General features: G+C 39.3%; 1 protein-coding gene across 1 annotated transcript; it reads left to right on the forward strand.

The window, feature by feature from the left end:
- The first annotated feature begins 1,143 nt into the window (after positions 1–1,143).
- On the forward strand, positions 1,144–27,546 carry cers5 (ceramide synthase 5). Its single transcript, XM_042407649.1, has 10 exons — positions 1,144–1,489; positions 15,951–16,056; positions 16,905–17,035; positions 17,429–17,486; positions 17,651–17,701; positions 18,898–18,990; positions 21,400–21,528; positions 22,249–22,355; positions 24,142–24,298; positions 26,457–27,546. The coding sequence occupies exons 1-10, from the start codon at positions 1,317–1,319 to the stop codon at positions 26,619–26,621; spliced, it is 1,170 nt and encodes a 389-aa protein (XP_042263583.1). The 5' UTR covers positions 1,144–1,316; the 3' UTR covers positions 26,622–27,546.
- The last annotated feature ends 8 nt before the right edge of the window (positions 27,547–27,554 follow it).

Below are 27,554 nucleotides of genomic sequence, written 5' to 3' on the forward strand. Positions count from 1 at the left end.
TTCTTAGTCTATGGAAATATATAAAGTACCACAAAGCTTATAATCTGATACAGGTTCAGATCAGTGCTGAATACTAGAAAGATTGAACACTAAAAACATTCACAGATCTAAAAGTGTAGGTTCACATCAGAAAGTATTAATGCATGTATCAAATACATGACTTACACATTCTTATCTATATGCACAACATATAAAATATAGTCTACAAAGCTGACATGTTAACACTTATTATTCTAGTTACTTTAAGCTTATTACTCAATATAGATTCAGCTTAAAAACGAACTGAAGAAATTCTCACGAGCCAGCAGCCAGACCTCCTGCACACTCATTCACTAATCACACACACATCAACAGGTGACTGAACAACCACTCAATTAAAAACGGGATCAATTCCAAATGAATGAGTGAGTCCAGACCGCTCACTGTAACATCAACAAGCAAACTACCCACTGCACATTATATGATCTCTGCTGCATTCTTGTTAAGGAGATAAATTCACACAACAGCCACAAAGAGAGATATTTAACTTTCAGAGATGAAATTAGCGACCAAAGAGACAGAGAGAGAGAAGCTGTATCTGACTCACGTTATCTGACATCTTCTTCTTTCTTTCATGGAGATGAAGTATTCATGTCATAGCGTCCATTTGTAGCTGTTGGTCATCTTGTTTGTTAGTTAACAGAACTTTGTGGCTGCTGCTTAACCAGTCTGATATCATTAGCAACAATGACAAACAAGCTAACTCTCCTGGTTGTTTCTCTGGTTGCTTCTCTCTCCAGCTGCTCCCTGGCGGTGTCCTGCTGCTGCTGCGCCGCACAATCCAAATCCATTCTCACTGTTAGCTTAACGACAGTCCTTAACATGGCGGCCTCCACAGAAGAAGACCCGCTCCCTTTGTAGATAAAAAGGGCTCATTCTAACAAAGATGCAACAATTCTTATTTTCAGGTGACTATACACTAATTAAAACATACTTATTAACATTATATTCCATTTCCTGTTTAGATGCCACTAAATTCTACACACTGCACCTTTAACCTAACCCTAACCCTAACCTTTAACCCTAATCTCGCGGGACTTCTTCCCTCCGGTTGAGCCAATCTGCTATTTACCAAAAGAAGAATATAATTTTGAAAATCTCAACAGGAAGTGTAGTTGCCATCGTGTTCCGTGACGCTCGTGCGGTAAAGTTGAGGGTGGCAAGTCATCATACGGTTACTCAGGGGCCGGAGAGGCGTTCAACAAGTTTCACACGTTATTTCTTTCGGATAAGAAACGGATTTGTAGTGACCGGCCGGGGACAGAGACACCGGGAACATGGCTGCTCTCTCAGCCTGGTTTTGGAACGAGCGCTTCTGGCTGCCGCACAACGTAACCTGGGCGGATCTGGCAGATCCAGCACCCGGGGTGGAGTACCCTAAAGCTGGACACTTGCTCAATGCCTTGCCGCTGGCTCTGGGAATTTTCGCTGTGAGGATATTCTTTGAGAGGTTCGTATTTGCCGCTCATGTCGGATGTTTTCTCGTAAATGACGGGAAACTCCCTCCGTTACTTTTAATAGACGTTTTTTCTTTTCTTTTTCCCCCACAGCAGTAGGATGATGGGTTGTTAGCTGTGGGAGGAACATCAGTATCTTTTAACTGTGTGATAGTACAAGAGTTCACAAACTGTCTTCTTGTTAAACTACTTCCTTATTAACAGTAATTTTCCAACTTCAATAAGTGTAAAGAGAAGTTAGAAATAATCATTAACACAATCATCTGTGAGGTTAACACTAAAGTGAATGCATCACTGTTATAAACCAGCCATTATTTTTGCTATAGATGTTTGTGTAACTCCAGACTTGGTTGGTAAGCAGCCTGCTTGTGTGTCTTTAGCTGGCCTTCACTGATGCATGCATGGCTGCCCTGCCAGCAACCTGCTGCTCTGACTCTTCCTGTCACTCTTGAGCAGGTTGTCCATCCAGTCCTGTGAAAATGTTAAAGGACAGGTTCACAGTTTTTCAAGTTTGTCTCAAAACAAAAGTTAGGTGCCCAAATTTCAAATTAAAGTAGTTTTTTTTTTCTTCCTGTAATTATTCCTCCCATTCATACTGACCATTAAGAGATCCATTCATAATGAACTTAAAATGTAAGTGATGGGGGACAAAATCCACAAGCCTCCCTCTGTGCAAAAATATATTAAAAGTTTGTCTGAAGCTAATATGAAGCTCCAATTGTCCAAATGAATCAAATCAAACAGATATCTCTCAATGTTACAGTCATTTTAGTGCCTGACTGTTGTTTTAAGACCAACTTGAATTGTGAATCAATTGTTTTAAGTTATTTGTTTAGGCTGCAAAAGTGGAGGCGTTAATGTGATTATACAGCATTCAACATCACACACTCTCACACACACAACCTTGCTTGGTACACACTTGGATGTCGGCCAGCTGCAGGCCTTGCCACACAACCAAATGAAGATGTCCCGGAGGCATTTTGCTTTGGCAAACCGGAGCAATGGGTTTTCATCATTCATTTGACTATTGTTGCATATTTGATGTGGTCAAGTTATCTTATTACAGGCCTTACCCTCCTCTTCAAATGAAGATAAGGGATCTCCAAGCTCACTACCATACTGATAAGAAAAAAAAAAGCAGTGTTAGGCAATTTTATGGTACATGTACAGAACTGTGCAAACACTGGAGGCACAAAAAGAAAAATGAGGATGCTTTCAAAAACAATGCTATTAATAGTTTTTTATTTAGCCTATCAGTTAACTTCATACACAATTCAGTAAACAGAAGAAACCTAAATGAAATTAATATTTGGTGTGACCACAATTTTAGTTCTTTATGACTCTGGCTGTATGTTAGGGTTCATAGACATGCTACAGAATGAATGTGGGACAATCAGACACCTCCCTGATGGTATTGCGTGTTGGATAAACATCTTAAGTGTAGGTGATTTTAGGTGGGTCAGCTTGCTTTGCAGACAGGGAGTGGTGTGGTGGTCCCACCAGTAAATCCCGGTCCCTCACAAGATGCCACAATTGCTCCCTAAAAACATGTTTCTCGGTGTGAAGTTTAGCCTGTCTGGGAAGGCAAGAGGTGATGGTTAGTGGTTCAGATTTGACAAACCCATGAGGTCCAGCTCAAGGACACCAAGCATTAAAGAAAAGATACCAGTTTTCTGATTTGTAGAAAGACTCTTGTTGGAAGACCTGGACATTGTGACACTGACAGTGGTGACAGGAAAACCAAATCCACTTCATTGAAACTGACAAGTGTACTAAATGACCCGATGCAGTGGCTTTACTGGTGTCAACACTGTGCTTTATGCAGATGGTTTATTTTTTTGTTTCTTGACGTGTTGATGGAGGTTTTCCTTTCTATAATTTTAATCTGTTTCCAGCTTCTAGATCCTGACAAAGGAAGTCTGTTTTGTGCAGCTTTAATATAAAGGCATTAGAGAAGAGCATATAGGCTATACATAACAGACACAGGCCTTAAAAAGTGGCTATTGACTGTTTTTTTTTAATGGTTTCATTTAGAGTTATTTCCGACCAAATACCTCGATGTTGATATTGCAATAATATTGTAGGGATGACTATTGGTGCTTTCACAAAATATTTAAACAATGAGATTTTTGGTAAATACTCATCAGTAATGTGGATATCATGACTAAGTGGGCAAAGGCAAATAATAGAACAGCTACAGCAGTCTGGTAAGTTCAGAAAATTACATCACTTTACCGTAACTTAGCCTTTAAAACCAGGAAAAGACAATATCTCTGTATTATAATATCCAAAGTCTAAGACAATATCTAGTCTCATATCACAATATTGAGATATATATATGTGTGTATGTATGTGTATGTATATATATATATATATATATATATATATATATATATATATATATATATATATATATATATATATATATAGCCCTAGTTTCATTCATTCTTTCACTGATTTGTGAAACAATTACTATACGTTCTTGTTTGCACAGTGTTGAAGCCAGTTCGAGGTCAGGTGTAGGGCTTCAGCATAAGGAGAAATATTCGCGATATGAGATAAGGTAAAGCAAAGTGTACAATTTCAGTAAGAGCTGGGAAATATGACAATATATACCGTGAGACAATGGAAATATGTCAGAGTTTTTCATCCCTTTAATGTCTCTGATGGTATCAGGCCAAAATAGCTCACTGACATTATTCTATTCACAATATTCTTTGCATCAGTGTAATTAATGTATCTTGATTTCAGGTATTAAATTCATTGTATTAGCAGGAAACAGACTTTATCATTTGTGTATTTTATCTCAGGCTGCAACTAATGATTATTTTCATTAACAATTATTCTGTTGATTATTTTCCCGATTAATCAATTAGTTGTTTGGTCTATAAAATGTCAGAAAATGATGAAAAATTTTTCCCCAAAAATTTTTCCCAAATTTCTCCTAAAAAGATTCCTGCCGCCCAAGGTGACATCCTCAAATCAATCAGTTCAGTTTACTATCATAGAAGACTAAAGAAACTAGAAAATCTTCACATTTAAGAAGCTGGAACCAGAAAACTTTAGTCTTTTTTAAAAAAGTATATAAATTAATTGCTTATCTAAATAGTTGTACAAGTATAATAATAAGGAGATTCGATTTCTGTCAATTGACTGATTAATTGACTAATCATTGTAGCTCTAATTTTTATCTATGACGGGCTTGTCAATGAATTTTCAAAAAAATGCACTATATCTCGATACTTATTGATTCAGCAATATGAAATCACATATACAGTGACAGAAGATTTTATCCATCTCGCTCACTCCTAATTTCTGATAGTATTTGCTGCAAGTATAGCTGCTTAAAATAAATAGAAGGTTTGCTGTGTAATGTACTTCTACTCTCAGTATAACTCTGCCCTCACAGCTGACAACATTTTTAACTGTTAATTCTGTGTTTCAATACAGTGTGTAACACAAAATTGGTGTTGCCATTGACATACTTCTGTGTTTCATGTTGTCTGACTACTTCCTGGCTATAAAAAGTTATTTGATCAAGGGTCACATAATGCTAAGAGCTGAGGAATTACTTATAGCCACTGTGACCTTTTAATAAAATGGCTTTCTATAGTTGTCTGACAACAAACGGAAAGATATGTCAGGAACTACACTTCTATTGTTCTACACAGAGGCAACTGGGTTGGCTTCTCAACATTGCGCGTAGGAGAAATTGACCTGAATAATCCTGTAAATCTGAATTATGTATGCAGATGGATTTGGCCTTTTGTTGCACAGGCATGGTTTCTAGACTTGACACCTACAGGGCCAGCTTACAAGCACAGCGTCAGACTTTAATTCAGACATGGGCAAGTGGCAGTAAACAAGGAGTGATCAGATATTGGAGGTGTCTAAGGAAAGTTGCTGAGGCGTTGGATAAGATGCACACAGCATTGAACCACCATCTCAGGTGCCAAAGCTGACTGTCTCTCCCTCCTCAATTTGACATCAGGTGATGTTATCAGAGAGTGTTTACTTTTGTTACTACCGGACACTCTGACTGGCTCATTCATTTATTCATCAGGAGGAAAAAAAAAATCATACCATAGCTTGAGTTCCTACTTTTCTTTCTGCAGAACGCAAACACTGGCTGTGCTGTTTAGCATACACACAGTGGACTTAATGTCACACGCTGTGTTCACACATAGAGTTTCATTTTCGGGCATTCACAGAATCACTCACGCTTGAGGTTGAGTTTGATGTGAGTGTCCTATCTTACATCCTGCCACAAACTGGGTTTGACTTCACGGTCTTATTCTAGTTGTTGTACACCCTGCTTAGAAAGTAAAGTGTGTGTGTCATGCTGACTGTTTTATCTTATCACTTTTTTTTTAAGCCAGTTACAAAGTGTTAAAGTGTGTTTTAAAGGATGACTCTACCTGCGTTCCTCTCTGGGTTTTTCGAAAGGAAACGCCCACTCAGTCGTTAGCAAAAAGCAGTGACGTGGGTTAGAGCCAGAGCACTAATGCCCCCCCCCCCCCCCCCTTCCCACACACACACACACACACACAGAGTTCACTGACAGTGTCTTCCTAACATACTCGCGCCTGTATGTTAGATAGAGCATGAAAAATTGTCCAGATATACTACGAACGATGTCACAGCGCTGAGTCTGTGTGTGAAATGTTTATAAATGCACTGGATGGAGCGGAGGGACAGACAGCTGCTGAGTAGTGGGAGCTCTGGAGGAGAGAGCCGGGAGCAGGGCGGGCACTTCAAGACAAATAGCCTAACACCCGCGAGTCGCACTGGATTCTGCTCTGATCTGGAGTCGTTTACTGGTGGGAGGAGGGCTCAGAATTTATTTTTTAAACTTTGAGCAGCAGCAGCAGCAGTGAGTGCTCCATCTGTGTGTCTGTTAGCACGTTTAGCAGAGCAGCAGCAACAGTGAGTGCTCCGTCTGTGTGTCTGTTAGCACGTTTAGCAGAGTAGCAGCAACAGTGAGTGCTCCGTCTGTGTCTGTTAGCACATTTAGCAGAGCAGCAGCAACAGTGAGTGCTCCGTCTGTGTGTGTCTGTTTGTCTGTTAGCACGTTTAGCAGAGCAGCAGCAACAGTGAGTGCTCCATCTGTGTGTCTGTTAGCACGTTTAGCAGAGCAGCAGCAACAGTGAGTGCTCCGTCTGTGTGTCTGTTAGCACGTTTAGCAGAGTAGCAGCAACAGTGAGTGCTCCGTCTGTGTCTGTTAGCACATTTAGCAGAGCAGCAGCAACAGTGAGTGCTCCGTCTGTGTGTGTCTGTTTGTCTGTTAGCACGTTTAGCAGAGCAGCAGCAACAGTGAGTGCTCCGTCTGTGTGTCTGTTAGCACGTTTAGCAGAGCAGCAGCAACAGTGAGTGCTCCGTCTGTGTGTCTGTTAGCACGTTTAGCAGAGCAGCAGCAACAGTGAATGCTCCGTCTGTGTGTGTCTGTTTGTCTGTTAGCACGTTTAGCAGAGCAGCAGCAACAGTGAGTGCTCCATCTGTGTGTCTGTTAGCACGTTTAGCAGAGCAGCAGCAACAGTGAGTGCTCCGTCTGTGTGTCTGTTAGCACGTTTAGCAGAGCAGCAGCAACAGTGAGTGCTCCGTCTGTGTGTCTGTTAGCACGTTTAGCGGAGCAGCAGCAACAGTGAATGCTCCGTCTGTGTGTGTCTGTTTGTCTGTTAGCACGTTTAGCAGAGCAGCAGCAACAGTGAGTGCTCCATCTGTGTGTCTGTTAGCACGTTTAGCAGAGCAGCAGCAACAGTGAGTGCTCCGTCTGTGTGTCTGTTAGCACGTTTAGCAGAGCAGCAGCAACAGTGAGTGCTCCGTCTGTGTCTGTTAGCACATTTAGCAGAGCAGCAGCAACAGTGAATGCTCCGTCTGTGTGTGTCTGTTTGTCTGTTAGCACGTTTAGCAGAGCAGCAGCAACAGTGAGTGCTCTGTCTGTGTGTCTGTTAGCACGTTTAGCAGAGCAGCAGCAACAGTGAATGCTCAGTCCATCTCTGTGGCTACTGGCTAGGCAGGCTAGGGGGTTTATATCAGTTTATATGTAGCAACATTGTGCAGAAACCTATGTCAGGTCATGTGGGAAAAAGTTTTTAGAAGAGTTTGGGAAAATAGCATTTTGACACCAAAACATACGTACTTTGACCAAAATTTGAATTTCCGATTTTGAATACATATGGATCACTACTGGGAAGCTACAGAATGATATAAAAACCTCAAAAAGAATGAAAATAGTATACCTGCCTTTTAACAAAGGTCATGAGAGACAGCAATAAAATAATACAGTAAAAAGTAAAAGTAGATAAATGACACAAAAATATTAAATAAAATACAATATTCACCAGAAGATATAAAGTTGTACAAAAAAGTTGAAAAAGATGTGGTTTTAGGTGTCAAAAATAAAGAAGTAGCTGTGCGTATTGTTAATGGTAATGCATTCCACAGTTGCACGGTCATCGTTGGTTGCAAGTCTAGACTTCTAGAGAAGGGCTTTTTCTGTTGAACCTAAGTGTACATCTTGCACATGTGGGCTTAGCAGGTCAGAGATGTAGCTTGTTGCTTATTCTTTTAATGCTTTGAATGACTTTATTCTGGAAGCAGTTAGGGCTGTCGCAGTGAAGGAATTTCCCCTGCGGTGATTTAGGGTGGCTCAACAGTGCGGTATGTGGTCTATGCCGTATTAGAGCCTATTTTTTGTGTGTGAAAATTAAGATATGATGGTCTGATTATGTGTAGGCTGAATGGAGCAGCAGTACCTGATGAACATGGAAAACACTGTAAATCTTGTTGTGACAAGAAACAAAGTTGGCCTACAGCCGAGTCCCCTTAAACCTGGGAATTATGAATGGAGTCTGGCTAGACACGCCTTTAGATTGTTGTATGATTGGCGGAAAACTACTTTACCTCACAGGTTATGGCAGCTTGCTCGGCTACGTGGTCATGGAGGTAGAACTTGAGCAATTCAAGTGTCAAGCTGCTGACATGGTTAGTGAGTCGACTGAGTAAAATGTGATGATTAACAGTGATAAATGCAGCCATGGCGACTAGAGATTAACAAACATGATCACCTTTCTGAATGTAGCTTTTGAATGTGTAACATCTTACCAACCTCTGCCTTCAAAAATATTTGCCTATGTTCTTGAAAGGCAGCATTTTGAAGACTCATTATGAAGTTCACTGCAGGATTCCTCTTCTACCTGTTGCACCAGTTCCTCTTGCTGCCTAATGAGAAGGCTGTCCTCAATCCAACCTCACCCTCCCGCCCCCTCTTCTTCTAGACCAGTTTCTTCTTGTTTGTTTGATCTTAATCATTGCTTAGCTGTTGTAGTCATATTTTAAGCCAAAGTGCCAAAAAATGTGTTGATTTTATTTAGGCTATTTATTTTATTTGTAAGGGACCATGTACAGTATTGAACATAAATGTTACCATTTGATGTACTCTACCAGAGTTAGCTTACAGCTCATTTTCATCTGCAGTCCCTTGGCAGGTCACAATTAGACTTAATTTAAAATGCTGGTTTCAGTTTCTAAAATGTGATGATTTAATACTTTTCTTTGTCATGCATGATAATAAGCTGAATATCTTTACATTTTGGACTGTTGGTTAGACAGAACAAGACAAGTGAAGATGTCTCCTTTGACTCCAGAAAATGTCAGTCATTTTTTGCTACCTCCTAACATTTTTTAGACCAAACAGCTAATCAAGGAACTGGGAGAAAAATGATACAATATGTTGTGCCTAGTAATTATGGGACCAAGGGAACCCATCTACATTGAGAAAAGAATAGGGCCCAGAATCGACCCTTGAGGTACACCGTAAGGAAGTTTCATAGACGAAGAAATGACGCTACCAACAAAAAATGCCAGTCAGAGGTAGACCTTGAACCACTCAAGCATCAAGCTGCTGACATGATTGGTGAGTCGACTGAGTAAAATGTGATGATCAACAATGTTGAATGCAGCCACAGAGACTAGAGATTAACAAACATGATCACCTTTCTGAATGTAGCTTTTGAATGTGTAACATCTTACCAACCTCTGCCTTCACAAATATTAACCTTTGCTTTCGAAAGTCAGCATTTTGACATCTTATTATGAAGCTCACTGCAGGATTCCTCTTCTACCTGTTGCACCCATTCCTCTCACTACCTAATGTGAAGGCTGTCCTCAATCCAAGCCCCCCCCCCCCACCCCTACCCCCTCTTCTTCTTCTAGACCAGTTTCTTCTTGTTTGATCCTAATCATTGCTTTGCTGTTGGCAGTGACTTTGTAGATGGGAGCAGCCAGGCTGTTTGCAGGCCTAGGCCCTTCTAAGCCGTGTCATGGGTTGAATGGTGTTAAAGGGAAACCTCGAGATTTTTTGACCTGGACCCTATTTTCCCTTCATTTTGTGTCTAAATGACTAATGGGGACAACAATCTTTGAAATTGGTCCAGTACTGAGTGAGAGCGCTTCAGCCATGAAACGGGCTGCAATGTAATCCTTTGGGGCAATTGCGCCCAGTCAAAGAACATCCACTAAAAGTGCTTGTTTTTGCCACAGGGACAATTGTTGTCCCCATTAGTCACTTAAGACACAAAATGATGAGAAAATAGGGTCAAGGTAGAAAAATCCTGAAGTTTCCCTTTTAAGACTGCAAAGTGAGATGTGTATGAAATTATCAGTAGCAAGAGTTGCCTCATAATCCATTGTTACCCGCTTTGACTGTTGCCATGTGAACAACCATCATTTCTGTCCATCAAAAACCTTTAAGGAAGAGAGACACTGTGAACAAAATGTTGATGTGATACATTAAACATCCTCCTTGTTCAGAGTTCTGTTTATTGCCCACATAATCTGGCATTGTCTCTTCCTAAAGTTACGTTTCTTCCACCTAACTGTCAGTTCTGTTTTCAAAACACAAATGAAGGCCACAATTATGTCCAGTACTGCGCTATGAATAGAGCCGTGACTGTGCGTCAGTTTAGCCTCTGGGACTTCTCCCAGTGTCAAGGTTGTATGTAGTTTGCTGTCCCTTCCTTCACAGTCATCAGGGCTACTACCGCCCATATATATGGACCACACTGAACCTGTCTCTTGGTAACGGGCTCTGTGTATGTTGGAATTGTCTTGGTTCTGAGGAGGAACAGGGATGTTTTGACGTTTGACATAAATAGATTACATCCCTCGCTTTCCTCCCTCCTGTTTCTGCTAGCTGCCGGTTAGCACTGCAGGCTCAGGCTTGCGTGAGCTATTTTCGTCAATTCATCCTCCTGTTTGTTGTAAATGTGAAAAGCCTTGTGCTTTCAAGAGAACCGAAACTCTTGCCTGTATCTGTGCCACAGCAGCTCATCGTTTGGCTCGCCCATGTGATTGGATAACAGTTTAATAGAGAGAGATTGTTAGAGAGCCAATGCAGGCACTCAGAGCCTGAGTAAATTCAGCTTGAATCAGACTTACAAGCCGCTTTTAGGCGGTCCAAGGTGCCAAACATTGATTGCTGCATGCTGGCTTTGCTTGTTGAAAGTGTTTTATGCTCATGAGTGGATTGCCTTGAGCAATGTTTAACATCATGATGCATGAAACCGATCTATCCAGTCGAGCTTCTTTGTTTTGTTCACTTGTATCTCAGTGCCACATAGACATCATGCCCACCAGTTTTGGGCCGATTTACTTTCAAAATAAAATTAATTCAGTATGTGAAGTGAAACTGCTCCTCACAGATCACTTTAAGAACTGTTAGGAATCCTTTATATAAGTATATAATCACCTGCAGGGTTAGAATGAGTCTTCTTTATACTTCCTCTATATAGATTAAATCTAGGCTATTTGCTAGTTTGGACGGATTGAAAGTTATATAACCCTGCCTTTCTGATCCACATACTTAGTCATTACTCATTTGAGGTGACGGCTAGTTGAGCGCTGAGAGGTAAAGCTGGTTCTTAGAGACAATGAAGAACAAGGAAGCTAAAATGTGTGTGTGTGTGTGTGTGTGTGTGTGTGTGTGTGTGTGGTTTTAATCAGACTAAAGGCAGTGCTTTTTGTTTTTCAAGTTTTTTTTTCCTACTTTGCTCATAATGGAACATAATGGAGGCTGTTCAGCAGTGAGTGTCAGTTTCCCTCTTTCCTTGTACACCACTGAAACAATGGAGGTTTCATCATATGGAGGATTTTGCTACGGTTCAGTGCTGGTTTAGTATGTCCGAACCAATACCTGAAGAACCTGATTGTGTCAGGATATGAGGCTAAAAGCTAATGTGGCACAGACTGATAAAGTTTGTAGGCATGGAGGATACATGATATCAGAGTGTTGAAGTTTAGATATGTCATTGTTCCCCATAACTGCTATTTGGAGCTTCCGACCACTCAACTAATTGTTTTATAGTGGTAATTTTTATCGGAAATGAGCTATTAGTCAATAATGGAAAATGATAGTCACATCTCTGCCATCAGTAACAGTATTCACAAATAAAAAAAAACCCAAAACACCAGATATTAAGAGACACATCTTCATCACTACATTCCTCTGCAAAGTAACTGAAGACACAATTTGTCAAATTTTTCAATTAAATAAAACTTAATTAGTAGTTGAAGAAATCCTGTGACTACTAGTTGACTGAGAATTTTATAAGCCAACGAAAGACCATTAAGTTTATTAACTTTATCTATTTTTGGAGGTCTGTGAATATGAAGGGAAAACCCCAAGACATCAAAGGCGTGAGATAATAGTGTTTGTGTGAAGTGTGATCATCCTGTCTTTGATCCACTCTCGTGAAAATTTCTTGTAAATTAGAAAATCATATCATGTGCAACTAGGAATTCAAAGCAGTGTTTTCACTTGTATTTGTTCTTTAGATAGACAGTCAGTTTATAAGTTAGTAATACAAGGTCTGCTCGGCAGAACTGTCGTCACCAGATGAATGTTAAAGGATGAATTCATGGCAAAACTGACATTTAGATTCAATAATAGGTGTAAACTGCACATATGTGTTTATTTTAGGCTTTAGACAGAAAATTACTTCAGCTGCTGTGCTGTAATCTGAGTGCTGTGTGACAACATGCAGTAATATCATGACATTTCAAACTGTAGCTGGATGTTTTTTCTCCACCACTCTTTGACTCACTCACATTTGAGTACATAAATCTTATTTACATAAATACATATTAATATAGAAATAACTAGACAAAACAAACAAAAAATAAAAACAATATACTGCATTAACCTTGTTAAAATAAAACTTGTCTTCCTTCTGTTATCCTCCTTTTCATTTTACTTCAAGTAACTAACTATGAACATTTGTACAAACAATGTCACACACACTCATAAATCCATGGAAATCCTCTCCTTATATCACAGTCTCTGCAGTAGTCCATTGGAGATGGCAGTTTCCATTAAATCACGTCAGGTCTCCGTGAGCACATGTACTTAATCCATTTTAACCACATTCCCCTAAATTTTTCCATTTTCATTTGCATTATGTAAATTTCATAAATAATTTTTAACCAATCTTCTAGTGATGGAGCATCTGGTTGCAACCACTTCCGAGTCGAGGCTTTTTTCCCTCCAATAAGTAATATTCTCATTAGGTATTTATCTGCCTTTGTCTGGATATTCTGTATTATAGTACCCATATACATTGTCAGAGCATCAAATGGAAAAATGATTTGAAATACTGTTTCCAAGCATTCATGAATTTCCCGCCAGTAGGGTGTGGTTTTTTTGGGCAGTCCCAAAATAAGTGATAATGGTTGCCTACATTTGCTCCACAAAGCCTCCAGCAGTTCATTACAGCACCTTGATATCTCTTCTGGATGGGAGTGATGAAAAATCTCATGACATTTTTCCACCCAAGTTACCTCCAACAGTGCAAATATGTAGTTCTGCATAGTGATTTACATATATTTCCCCATATTACCATTCTTCCCTCTCTTTCCCATTTATTTTTAACATGTTGAGTGTTTGCCCTTAAAGAGTCCTTGAGACTTTTGTATAATCTGGATATTATTTTATATCCACTTCCTAATCGTTTCAATCATAATTCAAACAAAACTAGAAAGAAACAAATCATCCTTTGGTTACAGAATCTCAAATATGAGGTTTTTCTGCTTTTTTCAGTCTTGTGTCATTGTAAACTGTATATCGACCTCACCGTGGACTGCTGTGAAGTTGTGATGAGAATTTTTTCACTATTTTTTGACACTTCATAGACAAAACCTGAAAAAAAGTAAGCAGATTAATCAAATAATGAATGAAAATAATTATTTGCAGCCCTGTGCTAGTCTACACTTTACTTTAAGTAGTACTCTCTTTACTCTCTAAACACTAAAAGGCGACATTTTTTGCATTCCCCTTGATAATTACTAGTATGACCCACCGAAAAGGTCGACAGTTCACTGCAAACTGCAACTTCCAATGTAGCCTCACAGAGTTGTAACATTACTTATGTAACAGGGCAGGTTGGGAAATTTCTGGAATATTGTTGGAATTTGAGGGAACTGGGTGATTTCCAGAGGACCACTGGAATGCACTTTTACACCTTGTTTTCATACAGTTTGATTGCATTAGACTGTAGTCAGTAGGAGTGCAGTATTATGTAATGCTTTTTTATAGGTAACAAATTTAAAAGAATATCACACACTTTTTTTGTTGGTGTGAATTTTGAAGCATGATGACAGTCATGGAAAGTAAAAAGTGGATTTCATGTATTTATTTAGTTTATTGTCATAGTCTTGTGTATATAAGTGTAAATAGCTTATTAGTTAGATTATTTTCTTAGCCCTGTTGAAGTGTAAATAACTGGCTCTGAATCAGCAACGTTCCAAAGCTGCCTTGCAGAAACAAATCTGACATTGACCTTATGGACTCAGAACTACTTGTGTCCAAATGAGCTTTATTTTATCGTAGCAGCACCAAGCCTGAACCAGAGAAAGCTGACTGTTGAGTCTGTGAAGTCCAATTTAGTGGAGCTCCACATTTCTTGATGATAAAAGAAGGTTTTGGGAATGCCGTGTTCATTTTCACAAATCTAGATATCACAGGTAAAGACCACAGGAATGTGGTTCTACCGGAGGTTCTGTGTACTCTTGTAAATGATTGATTGGGCCTTTTTGTTCTCGGCGACAAAACAGTATTTAACCTCACCGGTAGCAATATCAAAGCATTAAGTGCAGTCTGGCAGTCATGTGTACAGAGATGTCTGGCCACCTGGGAAGTGGTCAGACAAAACTGAGCTGCAGCTTCCGGGACCATAAAACACAACCGTCTGAGGCCACAACACAACATACAAAACCCTCAACATAATATCAAAAATTAATTTTCTTTCTGCTAATTAATTCTCTTATCTTGCTTCTCTGTGACTTAGTACTATATTGAAGGTCATTGCACAGAGGTGCATTGTTTCAGCCCACAGGAGTGAACTTGAGACCTAAACCCTGCCTGTACCTGCATCTTACAGGCTACTACCACTCTGAATCTATATCTGAGCTATTCCTTCCTAAAATTAAGGAAGTATGCCTTCTTTGGATGAGTATGGCCCAATATATATTAAGCCTACAAAGAATAATTCACAGCAATCTACCAGTGTAAAACACAAATGGCTTATAACGGCTAATAAGCCATTCTTTGGACATGTTTACAGGTGGCAACAAATTGTGAGCACCTGAAACTATGAACCATTTGTCTTACCTGTAAGTCACAGCACAGCTTCAACTTTCCCTAAATGTGGTGCGATGAATGTTTATGCCAAACATAAAGCTTCTTTCCCAGCTGAACGTGACAGTTCAGTCATAATCCAGAACAGAACCACAGGCACAGAGGTCATACGAGGTCATAATGTTCCCATAATGAAGAAGGCATCCCAGAATCACTGGGGACTTTCAGTAGCTTCCCTTCAGCAAGTTTTTTTTGCCATTAGCGTGTTAAGCTAATGCAACACATTGACCACACTGTCTCTCTCTCAGGGCACATTGGCACACAACTGACACAGACAGACAGAGAAGGAGATTTTTTTACATTTTTTTTAATATAAAATGAATTTGTAAACAACCATCTCGACCTAACACCAAAGCTGCTCACAACAGAACAACCTGTACTTTTCAGGAACCATCAGGCTCGGGTTGGTAAAACTCTAGCGTGACGTTACTGGGCTGTAGTGCACCTTACTGTAGTACATAGTAGTAGTTGTAGTGCAGTAGGGCGTTGTACATAGTAATACACTCGCCGACAACAAAGAAAGTACTGCTCATTTTGTCTGGTGTCACAGGACTCCCAAATGAAGAACACCTTATGTCAAACAGTGTTAACCATCCCTTTAAAACGTATTCACGTTGCTGAATATGACATAAGTGATCATAAGCAGCGTTTTTGAGGTTTACTATCTGATCACTGATCGAATGCTCTTTAAACCACTGAACAAATAGATCCTGTAGGAGCTGTGAACTGACCCTTCATCTCTGACTTCTTCACCTCTGACGCAGATTTATTGCCAGCGCCTGCGCCCGGAGCCTCCACATTCAGCCAGGTGTTGGACGAAGAGCTCAGCCCAATGCAGTGCTGGAGAAAGTGTTTACATCCATCACAAAGGTTTGGTCTCCTTTTTTTGACAATTTATTTTCCCATTAAGAAGCATTTATATACTGTATTGTGGTTAATATATAATATTAATATTATAATATATATATAATACAATGGGGTTAATACTGTCGGAGCCCAGCAGGTCATTTTCTCTTGTAGGCCATGAGGCTCACATTTAATATGTATTTATTTTTAAATCTTTTGCAAGTTCAGTTGAATTTTCCTTCCAAAATCGTCTGCCTTTAAAACATGAATATGTTATATATTATCGATTAAAATACAAATATTTCCCAGAACTACATTATGCACTCTACCTGTCTGTCGTCTGATCAAACGCAGCAGTTTAGTGGAAGTTTTTTTTTCCCTGATATTAAATTAGCATTTTTTGGCTTCCCTTTCTGGACAACTGCAGAAGACAGAAGACAAAGGGGTCGAAGCGGCTCACATGTGATTCAAGAGGAGGGGTGGAAACTGATTGCTTGTTAATAAATCAAATCATTGTTGCTGGCAGAAAAAAAAAAAAGTCACATGGATTTTGTTTGCTGGAGTGAAATTCCGTTGAAGGAACTAAACATGACGAAACAATTATGCAAGAGCACATTTCTGTCCCAGTCCTAACATTTGCAGATTATGTCTCACTTCTATCTTGTCTGCTTTTCACTGAAACTTCCAGTGCAGATGTTCTGCGGATAATTTATTTATTGCTGACTTTCCAGGCTCTTGATGAGTCCGTTATTTTATCTTACAGATTAAAGCCAAAATAGCAAATCATTAGCAAAATTGCAATATGCCAAAGTTTGGACTGGATGATCAAACTTTAATTCAAACTAAGTGCCGTCTCTTCTTTCTTCTCACAGAATCCAGACTCTCGTCATCTGGATGGCCTGTCCAAGCAGCTGGATTGGGAGGTGCGAAAGGTTCAGCGCTGGTTCAGACACCGCAGGAACCAAGATAAACCCAGCACACACACTAAGTTCTGCGAGAGCATGTAGGTTAATGCCTGTTGTGTTCGCCTTTGACATCTCTGCAAGCTTGAGCAAACACTGGCTATGTTTTCTGTGTGTGTGTGTGTGTGTGTGTGTGTGTGTGTGTGTGTGTGTGTGGTACGTTATTGTGTGTGTATGCTCCAGCACTCTGTGACCATCAGAGGAGGACATATTGTTTCATCCTCACTCCTATAAGAGCCTGTTTATTGTTAGGACTTGGATTTAGAGTTGAATTTAGAATTAAAATCAGATTAATCAGATTAGTCGCTGACGACTGGTGCTGAATATGTGCTTGCGCATTCCAGCAGATGTGTATTTGTTTGATCTTAATGTATTGTTGCTCTCTTACATCTGTCATATATTCTGGATGGTAATTTCTTTTCGTTTACTTCTAGGTGGAGGTTTACATTTTATTTGTGCATATTTACTTATGGGTTCCAGTTTGTGTGGCAGGTGAGCACATGCACAGATCCAGCTCTGAAACAGTGATACATGGGGAGGAATGTTCTGTTAGTGTTGTTCTTTCATGGATAATATTTGGAAGACTGGGTTTTATTTCCATAGATAACAGTATGAGCGCTTGTTTGCTGAACTAATGTGTGTTCATTTATTTCCAGTCTCCTTGGATGTGGGATACACGGCATTGCTGGTACGGTTACCCCTATCAGGTACGATGCAGCTCTGATCTTTCTATATAATCTATCATGCGGTCCAACACAACAACTACACTAACAGCCCCAGAAATGGCCTCACAGTTAAACCAACAATGTCCAAAACTGAACATTTATTGCATTGCATTATACAGAAAAACCTAACAAACTGGTGCAGAGATTGTGCAGAAAAGTGACAAGTCTTGACTTTTTTTTTTGGACTTGCTTTTATTTCACTGCCTTTTTCCTGTTCTTCTTTAAATTATAATATATCATAAGCAGTCTGACCAATATTAATATGACATAGATGTCCTTGTATTCTTGTTGTTTCCCACATATCATGTAGAGAATAAATCAGTTAGCATGTGCTGATATTTATTTTAGTTTATAAGACAGCTTTGATTCTCATCTCAGAGCAGCAAATTAGATAGGAACCCAGGTGTTGCTTGGCAACCACAAGCAACTACTAGTATTGGTAGTATTATTATCACTTAAAATTACATGTATTCAGGATCAACCATTACATCTGTTTGGTAAATGCAGTAATCACTCAGCTTTTAGTTTGATGATATAACAGTTAAAACTGGGAACACAGAGCGAGACTTTTGAGATCCTAATCCATTTTCTGGACTTGGCATGACACATTTAACAACTGTGTATTGCAAATTTCAGTTACGTGCATGTCCACTGGTCAGATTTCTATTCACACCCAATTTGTACAAATTACATCTGTAAAATTCAAATGTGTCTCATCCAGTCATAAATGACTGTAATCATCTGGTCTGTTGCACAATCGGGGGAACAGAGATTTAAATCATAAGCTCATAAACATACAGAAAGATACAGATTGTTCCGCCATATTTTTTGTTTTTTGTAAACTCAGAGCAGACGCTTAATTATTTTATTAATCAGTCGTCACGGCCAAACTGAAGTTCTAATTGGTTTTGTGTAGACTGAACCCAGCTTAAGATACATTTTTGGGTGTGACGCAATTCACTGTAAACCAGGGCTTCACATGCCTTATTGCATAAGTAACCTTAGGCATCACGGTGACTCACTGGATCAGGATGTCTGTCGTAATGATTTGATAGTGAAAATTGTTGCACGTGTTTGATATTCACTACTACTACTATACTAAACAGTAAAATCCTCAACAACTCATTTGAACCGACCTGCTGAATCTGTCTCCTGTCTCTCTCTCTCTTTCCCTGTAGGTCATGACACCGGGGCTTTACCACTACTATGTGACAGAACTAGCCTTCTACTGGTCACTCATGTTCTCCCAGTTCACCGACATTAAAAGGAAGGTGAGAGGAAAAAATGCTGACCCTGTCTCTGCTGGGTTAGACCACACTGGATGCACCACAGTTACCACTCCCTGTTAAGCATTTTTTAATACGTCTATTGTTACTCATTTGGCAGTGGCACAGAGTGTATGTGTGTGTGTGTGTGTGTGTGTGTGTGTGCAACATTTGATGTGAAGTTTTTCAAATAAATTCACATGGCTTACATCGTGTTTAGATTAAATCCGACCTGATTGCTTTCTTATAAGCTCTTACAGTTGTGTTAATTTTGGAGGGTCACATGTTTTTGTTTTTCGCATGAGGGGCGGGTGCAGCTGTTGCAGCTCAATCTGTGAATGCCTTGTATTTTCAGCCTGAGGGCACCCACTGTCATGTGATTGCAGGATGGAGCAGGCCTAACTCTGTTAGAATTATAGAAATTCCACAGAATGGCAGTGTGTTAGAGCTGGTGTGAGTAACAGCCAACAAGACACTTGCCTCTTAATGTTTAAGATGTTTTATACATCAAACTTCCACAATATGATAGTGGAAATGTATCACAGTCCCATCAAATGACTTGTTTGTTTTAATTTGATGGCTGGATGGGAAGAGGCAGCTGGCCTGATCTGACAGTCTGTTTACTTTGATTTGTTTTCTTCATGATATGATGTTCAAATGAGGCTCCTGCTCATTTATCTGTTTCAGTAGGTGTGTCTTTATCAAGCTAAATTATTCATGTAGGAAATTCTATCAAACCTTTCTCATTGTTCTTTTCTCAACTCAAGTAGTCTCGGTGTGATTACTTTCAGTGCATCCCAAACCACAAAGTTACTGTGTAAATTTGCACATTAAACAATGAAAAAACAAAGAAAGTAAAAAAAAGTTATTTCCAAGCAAGTAAAAAGAGCAAATTTGAACCAGTCAACAGTCTACAATGTCCAGACTTCAAGACCTTTCAGGCAGATCTATAAAGATAGGTGTTGCACTTCACTGGCTTTACAAACTGTGTCCTCTCAGGTGGAACAAGGTGGAACCTTTATTTAATGTCCCACAGTCAGGAGATCTTAGACTGGACTCTGGCAAGAATGTTAAAAGTTCTTGCACACGATATGTTTATAGTAGTTGACATAATGCACAGATGACTTTGACTGTCAGATTCAAATGTTTCCTGTCTCCAGCCTTACTCACTTACTACGTGTTTGTTTGTACGACTTTGCTGTGAACTGTTAATCTTTTCACCTATATCTTCTCCGTCTGTCTGGCTGCAACAAATCAAACGTTGCCATTGAGTCAGTAAAATAACAGCTTTAGCTCTCTGTTTCCTCTTAAAGTGTGAACGTTGTCTGTTAGGAAATAATGGTGATGAAATACAGTACATATTAGTAGTTTTGTTCATGCTGGATTGCACTTTTAAGATTTGATCTACCCTCCCACTTTCACCTTGGCTGTGCATTAGCCGTCTGTAACAGCTTTGTAAAAGTACAGCTGTGAATGTCATGAATGGGGACAGGGGTTGCCAAGGAGACATGGTACTAAAACATTTAGAGGGGAGAATTACTTCCAGTGCAAAGAGCATAACAACTTAAAATGTTGTCCCTTAAGTGTGCATGTGTTATGTGTTTTGCCATATTTACAGTTCCACGCCCTCTCTTATGATATTTATAACCTTGTATTTCTTTCCGTCCTGTGACAGTTGACCTGAATAAATCATTTTGGCATTAGAAACGGTGTGATGTGTGACTGAGTGGGGACCTGAAACAACTTTTTTTTTTTTTCTTTCATGGCAGTAATGCTGACAGAAAACTTGATTTTAAGAGATTTTTATTACTGTATCATCGTGAGTTCATACAGACACATCCATAACAGTAAGAACTTAAGATTATTTATGTAATTGATTCGTCTGACGGTTATTTTCCTGATTAATCGATGAATCGCTTGGTCTGTAAAACATCAGAAAAAAATGAAAAACGCCCATCACTATTAATCAGAGCCCAAGGTGATGTCATCAAATGTCTTGTTTTGTTGAAGCAGTCGTTGAAAACCCGAAGATATTCAGTTTAAAATAGTGTTAATACAATAATAATCAGCAAATTCTCACAATTTAGAAACTGGAGTCATCACATTTTTGTATCTATTAACATTATGTTGTTTACTTTATCGACTTCATCATTGTGCTTAGAACCATTTCTTTTTCTTACTTTATTACTTAATGATGTGCCATTTGTTCAATATTTTATTTTCCTTAACTATAAAGCACTATTTAAACCATATTTTCAAAGGACTATGCGTTATCATAAATATTTGATTTTGAGAAGTGCTAAATGCTACATGTCAACTTAAATCCACAGTATCGTTTCTTTTGTAACACAACAGTTAAAACCCTCTGTGGCAATACTAATCAGCCCTCTCTCTCTTTTTTTTTTTTAATTGCAGGATTTCCTGATCATGTTCATCCATCACCTGGCTACAGTGGGCCTGATCAGTTTTTCTTACGTCAACAACATGGTGCGAGTAGGAAGCCTGGTGATGTGTGTGCATGACGCCTCTGACTTCCTGCTAGAGGTAGGTTGGACACAGTTAATTACACGGAAGTAATCAAGTCACCTTCATGTTACAAAGCGACCGTACACTGCAACATTTCTTGAACAACAAGATTGTATTTAAGTCACTAACGACAAATCACATATACTGTACTTTGCTTTGCTTCTGGACATTTTGGGACGCATATCAAAATTCTTTTGATATTTTTTACCATTGTATTTATATACACTCAACCTGTAACTGAGCCTCTCTATGCTGTCTTCATACATAGTATTTTATTTACAGCTAAACTGATTGCATAAAGGGAAGGTCTGTCTTATAAAGTGGCCACTAGGTGTATGTTATTCAATACCAGAGCAATGTTTTTTTCATTTTCAAGCACATTTGACATCAAAAAAGAATTATTGCTACTACGTTCATACAAATACAAAACAGTAATGGGAAACTGTGACTACTGTTGGTAATTGTGCAACCTCAGCTTTTACATACAGTAGTTTCCTTTTAGTATATTATGCAGCAGCGTTTTTTGCTTCACATCAGTTGGTTTCTTCAACAATGGAGATGAATTGTGATTGTTTAGTTAGTGTTTCCAGTCATTTCCACTTGGCTAAAATCCAGAGAGATTAGGAGTATGAGACGAGGAATTTGAATGGGTTGGTGTTTGGGGAAAAACAAAATCTTGACTTAACAAAACTTATAAGGTTTTTTTTGTGTTGTGTTTGTCGTTTTCTTTTTCAACAGGCAGCCAAGCTGGCCAACTATGCCAAGTACCAGCGCTTGTGTGACTTCCTCTTCATTGTGTTTAGTGTGGCGTTCTTTATCACACGGCTTGTTATATTTCCAGTATGGTAAGTACCGCTAGACAGCTGCATCATGAGATTGATTACTGTAATTATTCTTGCATAATAGTTAGCAATTTAGACATCCAAATTCATGCAAAAAGATATTTTTATCAGCAGTAATATTTTAGCTTTTGGCTTTGAAGGTAGATTATGATGTTTTCCGTGTGAACACCTGTTTCACACAGAAAACATCATAATCCTTCTGTGCTTTGATTTCTTAAAGGGAGCCTATTATGCTTTTTGTGGCTTTCTGTTATTTATATACTGTTATGATGCCGGATATCTATGCTAAACAAGGTCAAGGTCCCAAGTTCCATAGCCTTGGTTGCTAAGGTTGTTGCTAAGGTTTTTCTATGTATTGTTTGCGTGGTTCATTAGCATATTTTAGATTGTATTCTGGCTCAAACATGTACAGATGTATTTGAGAACTTGACATTTTGAGTAAAGAACGAGAAAACGAAGTGATATTCTACTACTATAACTTATTTCATGGTTTGTTTACGTAGCCAGAGGTCAGCTGTTACGCAGATACCAGACCAATCAGAACAGAGTGGGCTCATTGGGAGGGGGGCCTTAAAGAGACAGGAGCTAAAACAGCCTGTTTCAGACAGATGCTGAGCTGAGGGGCTGCATAAAGAGCCAGTATAAGATAAATAAGGATTTTTTTTAAAACTGTGAATGATGCAAAGCTACTCTAGTGAAGTCCAAGAATAAAAATATAGAGCTGGAAATTAGCATAATAGGCCCCCTTTAAATTACTGTAATTTCAGTGCATGTACTGTATTATAGCTGTAATGAGCAGCCTGCACTCTTTAAATGTATTCCATCTGACACTGACATTAAAACCTCCAGCCTCTGTTATTTAGAAATAAATATAATGGTCGTGTGTATATGGTAACCCTAGATCTGTGAAAGATCTCATGAGAGTGATCATTTTAACACAAACTATGATCTTTCCCTAACCAAGTGTTTTTGTGCCTAAACCTAACCAGACCTTAACCACAGCACTGTCACATCATAAAACTTTATTTTTTTTGTACAATGAGAAACAACGTGCACAATGAAGGAACAACGCGTACAAATCTGGCAAGAGTTTCACAAATCTAGAGTTACCGTTTATACACAACCAAATGTAATATGATGTAATTGCGACCGTTTTGTAAATCAGATGAGGCAATTTCCAGAACAACCCTCAGTGTCTGCCTAACGGACTCATCATAATTTCTCTCATTCAGATCTTTTCTAATGTTTAGACATAGATAGCGACTGCTCCTCGGCAGAGACCTGGATGTTGAAGCTCAACCTCTAGATAGACGGACAATAGGGAACCTATCACTGTCGAGAGTAACCTGACCAGCTATATTCAGTGTCTTGGTGTGGATGAGTGATAAAGCTAATGTTGCCGGCACAGGTACCTGGACTGAAATCCATACCTCTACTGGGGGAGGTGGGTCTGTTGACTACCTCCTGTCACTCACCTGGATTTAAAGGAAGACATGACCTCACTAACCGCTCACCTAACGTTTCAGTAGATCTATGATGCTCGCCAGCTTGGCTGTACTGTTGCCATTGGCATCCAAAGGGGAATTACAATCTGTACTGTCATGACGGGGCCTCATTAGAGGAATCGCTGGGTAACAGTCGGATCAAAGCGCAGCCTGACAACTCTTTGCTCCCACTGGGATAAATTATTATGTCTTCACATGTAACAGAGCAAACCCGAGTGTGTACAAGTCTTTAAATTAAATCTGTGCCTTCCCACCGACATCTTTTTGCCTCCTTGTTTTTCCAGGATCCTGAACTCCACTATGTTTGAGAGCTGGGCTATAGTTGGGCCGTATCCATCCTGGTGGCTCTTCAACTTCTTACTGCTGGTCCTCCAAGTCCTGCATATCATCTGGTCCTACCTCATAGCCCGTATAGCTCTCAAAGCCATGCTGCGGGGCAAGGTGGGTCACTGCACAGACTGGGAGACTACTGAGAAATACTGTACTGGCCTGCAGAGGGGTTTGGCAATCCTACACATCTGACCTTTTCCTGCATAAATGAAGAAAAATATGCTCTCCTTTTAGCTATTAGAACACATAAATAATCATCTTCTGACAGGGTATCTTAAGTATTTTTGGTACAAGCACCTGATAATTTCACTTCTCTACATTTGTCAGAAACTGGGCTGCAGTTTAACAGTTTCCTGGTAAAGCACCTCTACCTTGGAACTGCTGCACGTCTGTGAGTTCAGACTGGTTTTGAGTACTGAACAGTGGAATTTCATGAGGGTTAGTGCACCTCAAACCCTGTCCAAGATGGACTGGATTGAAGAAAAAAAATATTTCACATGATTCAGAACTTTTTTTTTTTTTTAATGCTATTGTGTTAGCAAAGCTTAACAAAAAGTTCCAAACCTACTGATCCCAAAACATTTACTCTAAAGTTTTGAAGGTTTGGAAGATTATTTCTCGATAAATGTGCACTTTATAAGCACTAAGCAGAAATGTTATATAAAAGTGATAAATAAATAAGTGTCTCAACCAGGCATCTGTCTTTATGAAGAATGTTTATAGAAATGTACCGTAGCTGAAACTGGTGATGAATTTGCTGCCTCTACTTTTTTTTTTCCAAGCCATCTCTGACTCTGTCTCATTCTCTCTGCAGACGCAGTTTGTTTCCTCTCCCTCTGGAATGAGAGAGGGAGATCCTGTCTTTCTGTCTATCTTTGCCCTATGAGCCTTCCTCCGTTGCTCTCTTCGCTTCTCTCTGCTTGCTTTATCTGCTTTGAGAACTTTACCTTCTGTTTTCCGCTGTAAGTCTCTCCTCAGTTGGGATTTCTTTCTTTCTTTCTTTCTTTCTAATTTCATCTGTCCTTTCCATTCCTATAAGGATTCAGTGTAAGTGTATTGTGGTTGGATTTAAATGGATAGCAGTTGCAGTAGAATAACACTCAGATTCAACTCCACTCATGATGAGTAATGTGCTAATAGTGTCAGGTATGTCCAACTGTTTCTCATTAGTCGAGCATGAAATCGTCCCACACCACCACCCTGTGGTAATGATGCACACAGGTGATTTGCATGAATAGCGAGACATTTTTTTAAGCTTTTCTTCTTTCTTTCTTTTAAAAAAAATCTCCTCATGACACTTGACTTATGACTTATTTCCAAGTGAGATGAGTTTCACTACGTGTTTCAGCTTAAAGCTGCGCTAGCTAATGGTTTTGTGGGAAAATGCACATGTAATTAGTTTAAAACTTAAAAGTAGGGTTACAACAGAACAGAGCATCTAGTCTCCACTAATCCAGATGTCATAGTTTCAAAATAAAGTTCTGGCGACAGGTTTGAACACTTTCTACACACAGGAAAGATGAACCAAAGTGTCGCATTAACTTCTAGTAAGATGGACTCTGGACACCAATAAACCTTTTTCCTCAATCGTCACTTTGATGTAAAGTGATCACAGACCAGCTGAGTTATAAACACGAGCATGCTCTGTGAACTTTTATGATGTCATGTTACATGATGTCTGTATATTTAAGATTAAATTTATCACTGCCTTCTATTTTGACCCATCGTCATGTGAAATTCCCTAACGCAGTTGTGAAAATATTGACCTGGCTCCAGATACAGTATTTATCAAATGTGAACCACACAGACATAAAAGTAACATAAACACCTCATGGAAAATAACTTTGAATCTTTGTTGACTTAATAAAAATTCTCAACACTGCTGAAAAAAATGCAGCTAATGGGAAATTAATCTACTAAAATCCATCTTTGTAGCACTCTGATGGGTTTTTTTGGTTGTTTTTTTTGAAAAAGCAGACACGTAGCAGATCTCTGTGCCAAACATTTAGAGCATTTATCAAAAAAAAAAAAAAAAAGATTTGATGTGTCAAGGAGGAACAAAATTTCACCTAAAATGGCCACCATGGTTTAATTGTAGAGAGATTATAATGATTTAGTTACTTCAGTTAAGACATTCTTCATTCGGTGTTTACATTATTTTGTCTTTCCTCTGTGGTTTGTACTTACTTTTCATCAGTGTTTATAAAAAAAGTATCTTATCTTGCAAGAGCTTATTGATTTTTTTTTTCCCTCCTCATCTGCCTGCTAGGTGTGCAACGACGTCCGCAGTGACATTGAGACCAGCTCAGAAGAAGAGCCCGACACGCCCAAAGACGGCCTCAAGACTTCTTCTCATACTACCAAAGGAGAAAACGGCACCAACGGCCACTGTGCTGCCGCCAAAACCAGAGTGCAGAACCACAGCAGCTGGTGACACAGAGGCTGAAGATGTGAGCCCCCCCCCTGCAGTTCGTCCCTCACAACGTCTCAAGAGAGCTCTCATTCGTCTCATGACATTCCTTTGACGTGCAAGAGCTCATTCACAAACACACACACACACACACGTCCTATCACACATTACACTGACAGTGAGTGCGCACAGATTCATATGTTGGTGGACTGATGACGGACTTGCAGACACTAACAACTTGCTTACAGGAGACCTGTAACGACCTGTACGACACACAACTCAAGAGGTGACATGTAAAAGCTGAAATGATATGGAAATCAGTTGAAGCAAGTCCTTTACATAGTATAATACACTCTTTCAAATGATGGGATTTATTTTTGTGCGGAGTTTTGCTGCAGATGTTGGTTTCAATGTTCTCTCCCAGTTTTATTGGTCAGATGAACTTGAGTTTTGTTTGTTTTATTTTCCAAAGGTTCATTCACACTGGATCTCATAGGGCAGAAAACTGCTGCGCCACTTTCTGTTGGATCTGACTCTAAAGCATTCGGACAGCATCGCAATCAGTGATATCACACAGCGGGTGTTATACATGGAAGTGACTGTATTATGTTATAGCTGTGGTTTTATCAGCTCTTAAAGGCAGCTGCTATGAACACCTGTGTGAGACCAGAAGTGAAACACGCTTTAAAAATTATACAACAGAAGTGGTTTCTGCTCTTTGCAATTTAGTGTGGATTTATTCTTTAACCACATTGTTTGGCTATTTGTGACTTGTTTAGTTGTGTTTTACTGTTTTTTACTACTCCTTCTGAGACCAAATGTTTAAGAAATTGTTTGTCACTGCCTATAGAGGAATCCAGGTATGAGGACTATACTAATTGTCCAGTATCATGTTCTCACTTGAGTGCCTTGTAAAAAATGTGTTTCCAAATATATTCTGTTGTTGAAAGATGCTTT

The sequence above is a fragment of the Thunnus maccoyii genome, chromosome 3, assembly GCF_910596095.1.
Source record: "Thunnus maccoyii chromosome 3, fThuMac1.1, whole genome shotgun sequence".
Lineage (NCBI taxonomy): Eukaryota > Metazoa > Chordata > Actinopteri > Scombriformes > Scombridae > Thunnus > Thunnus maccoyii.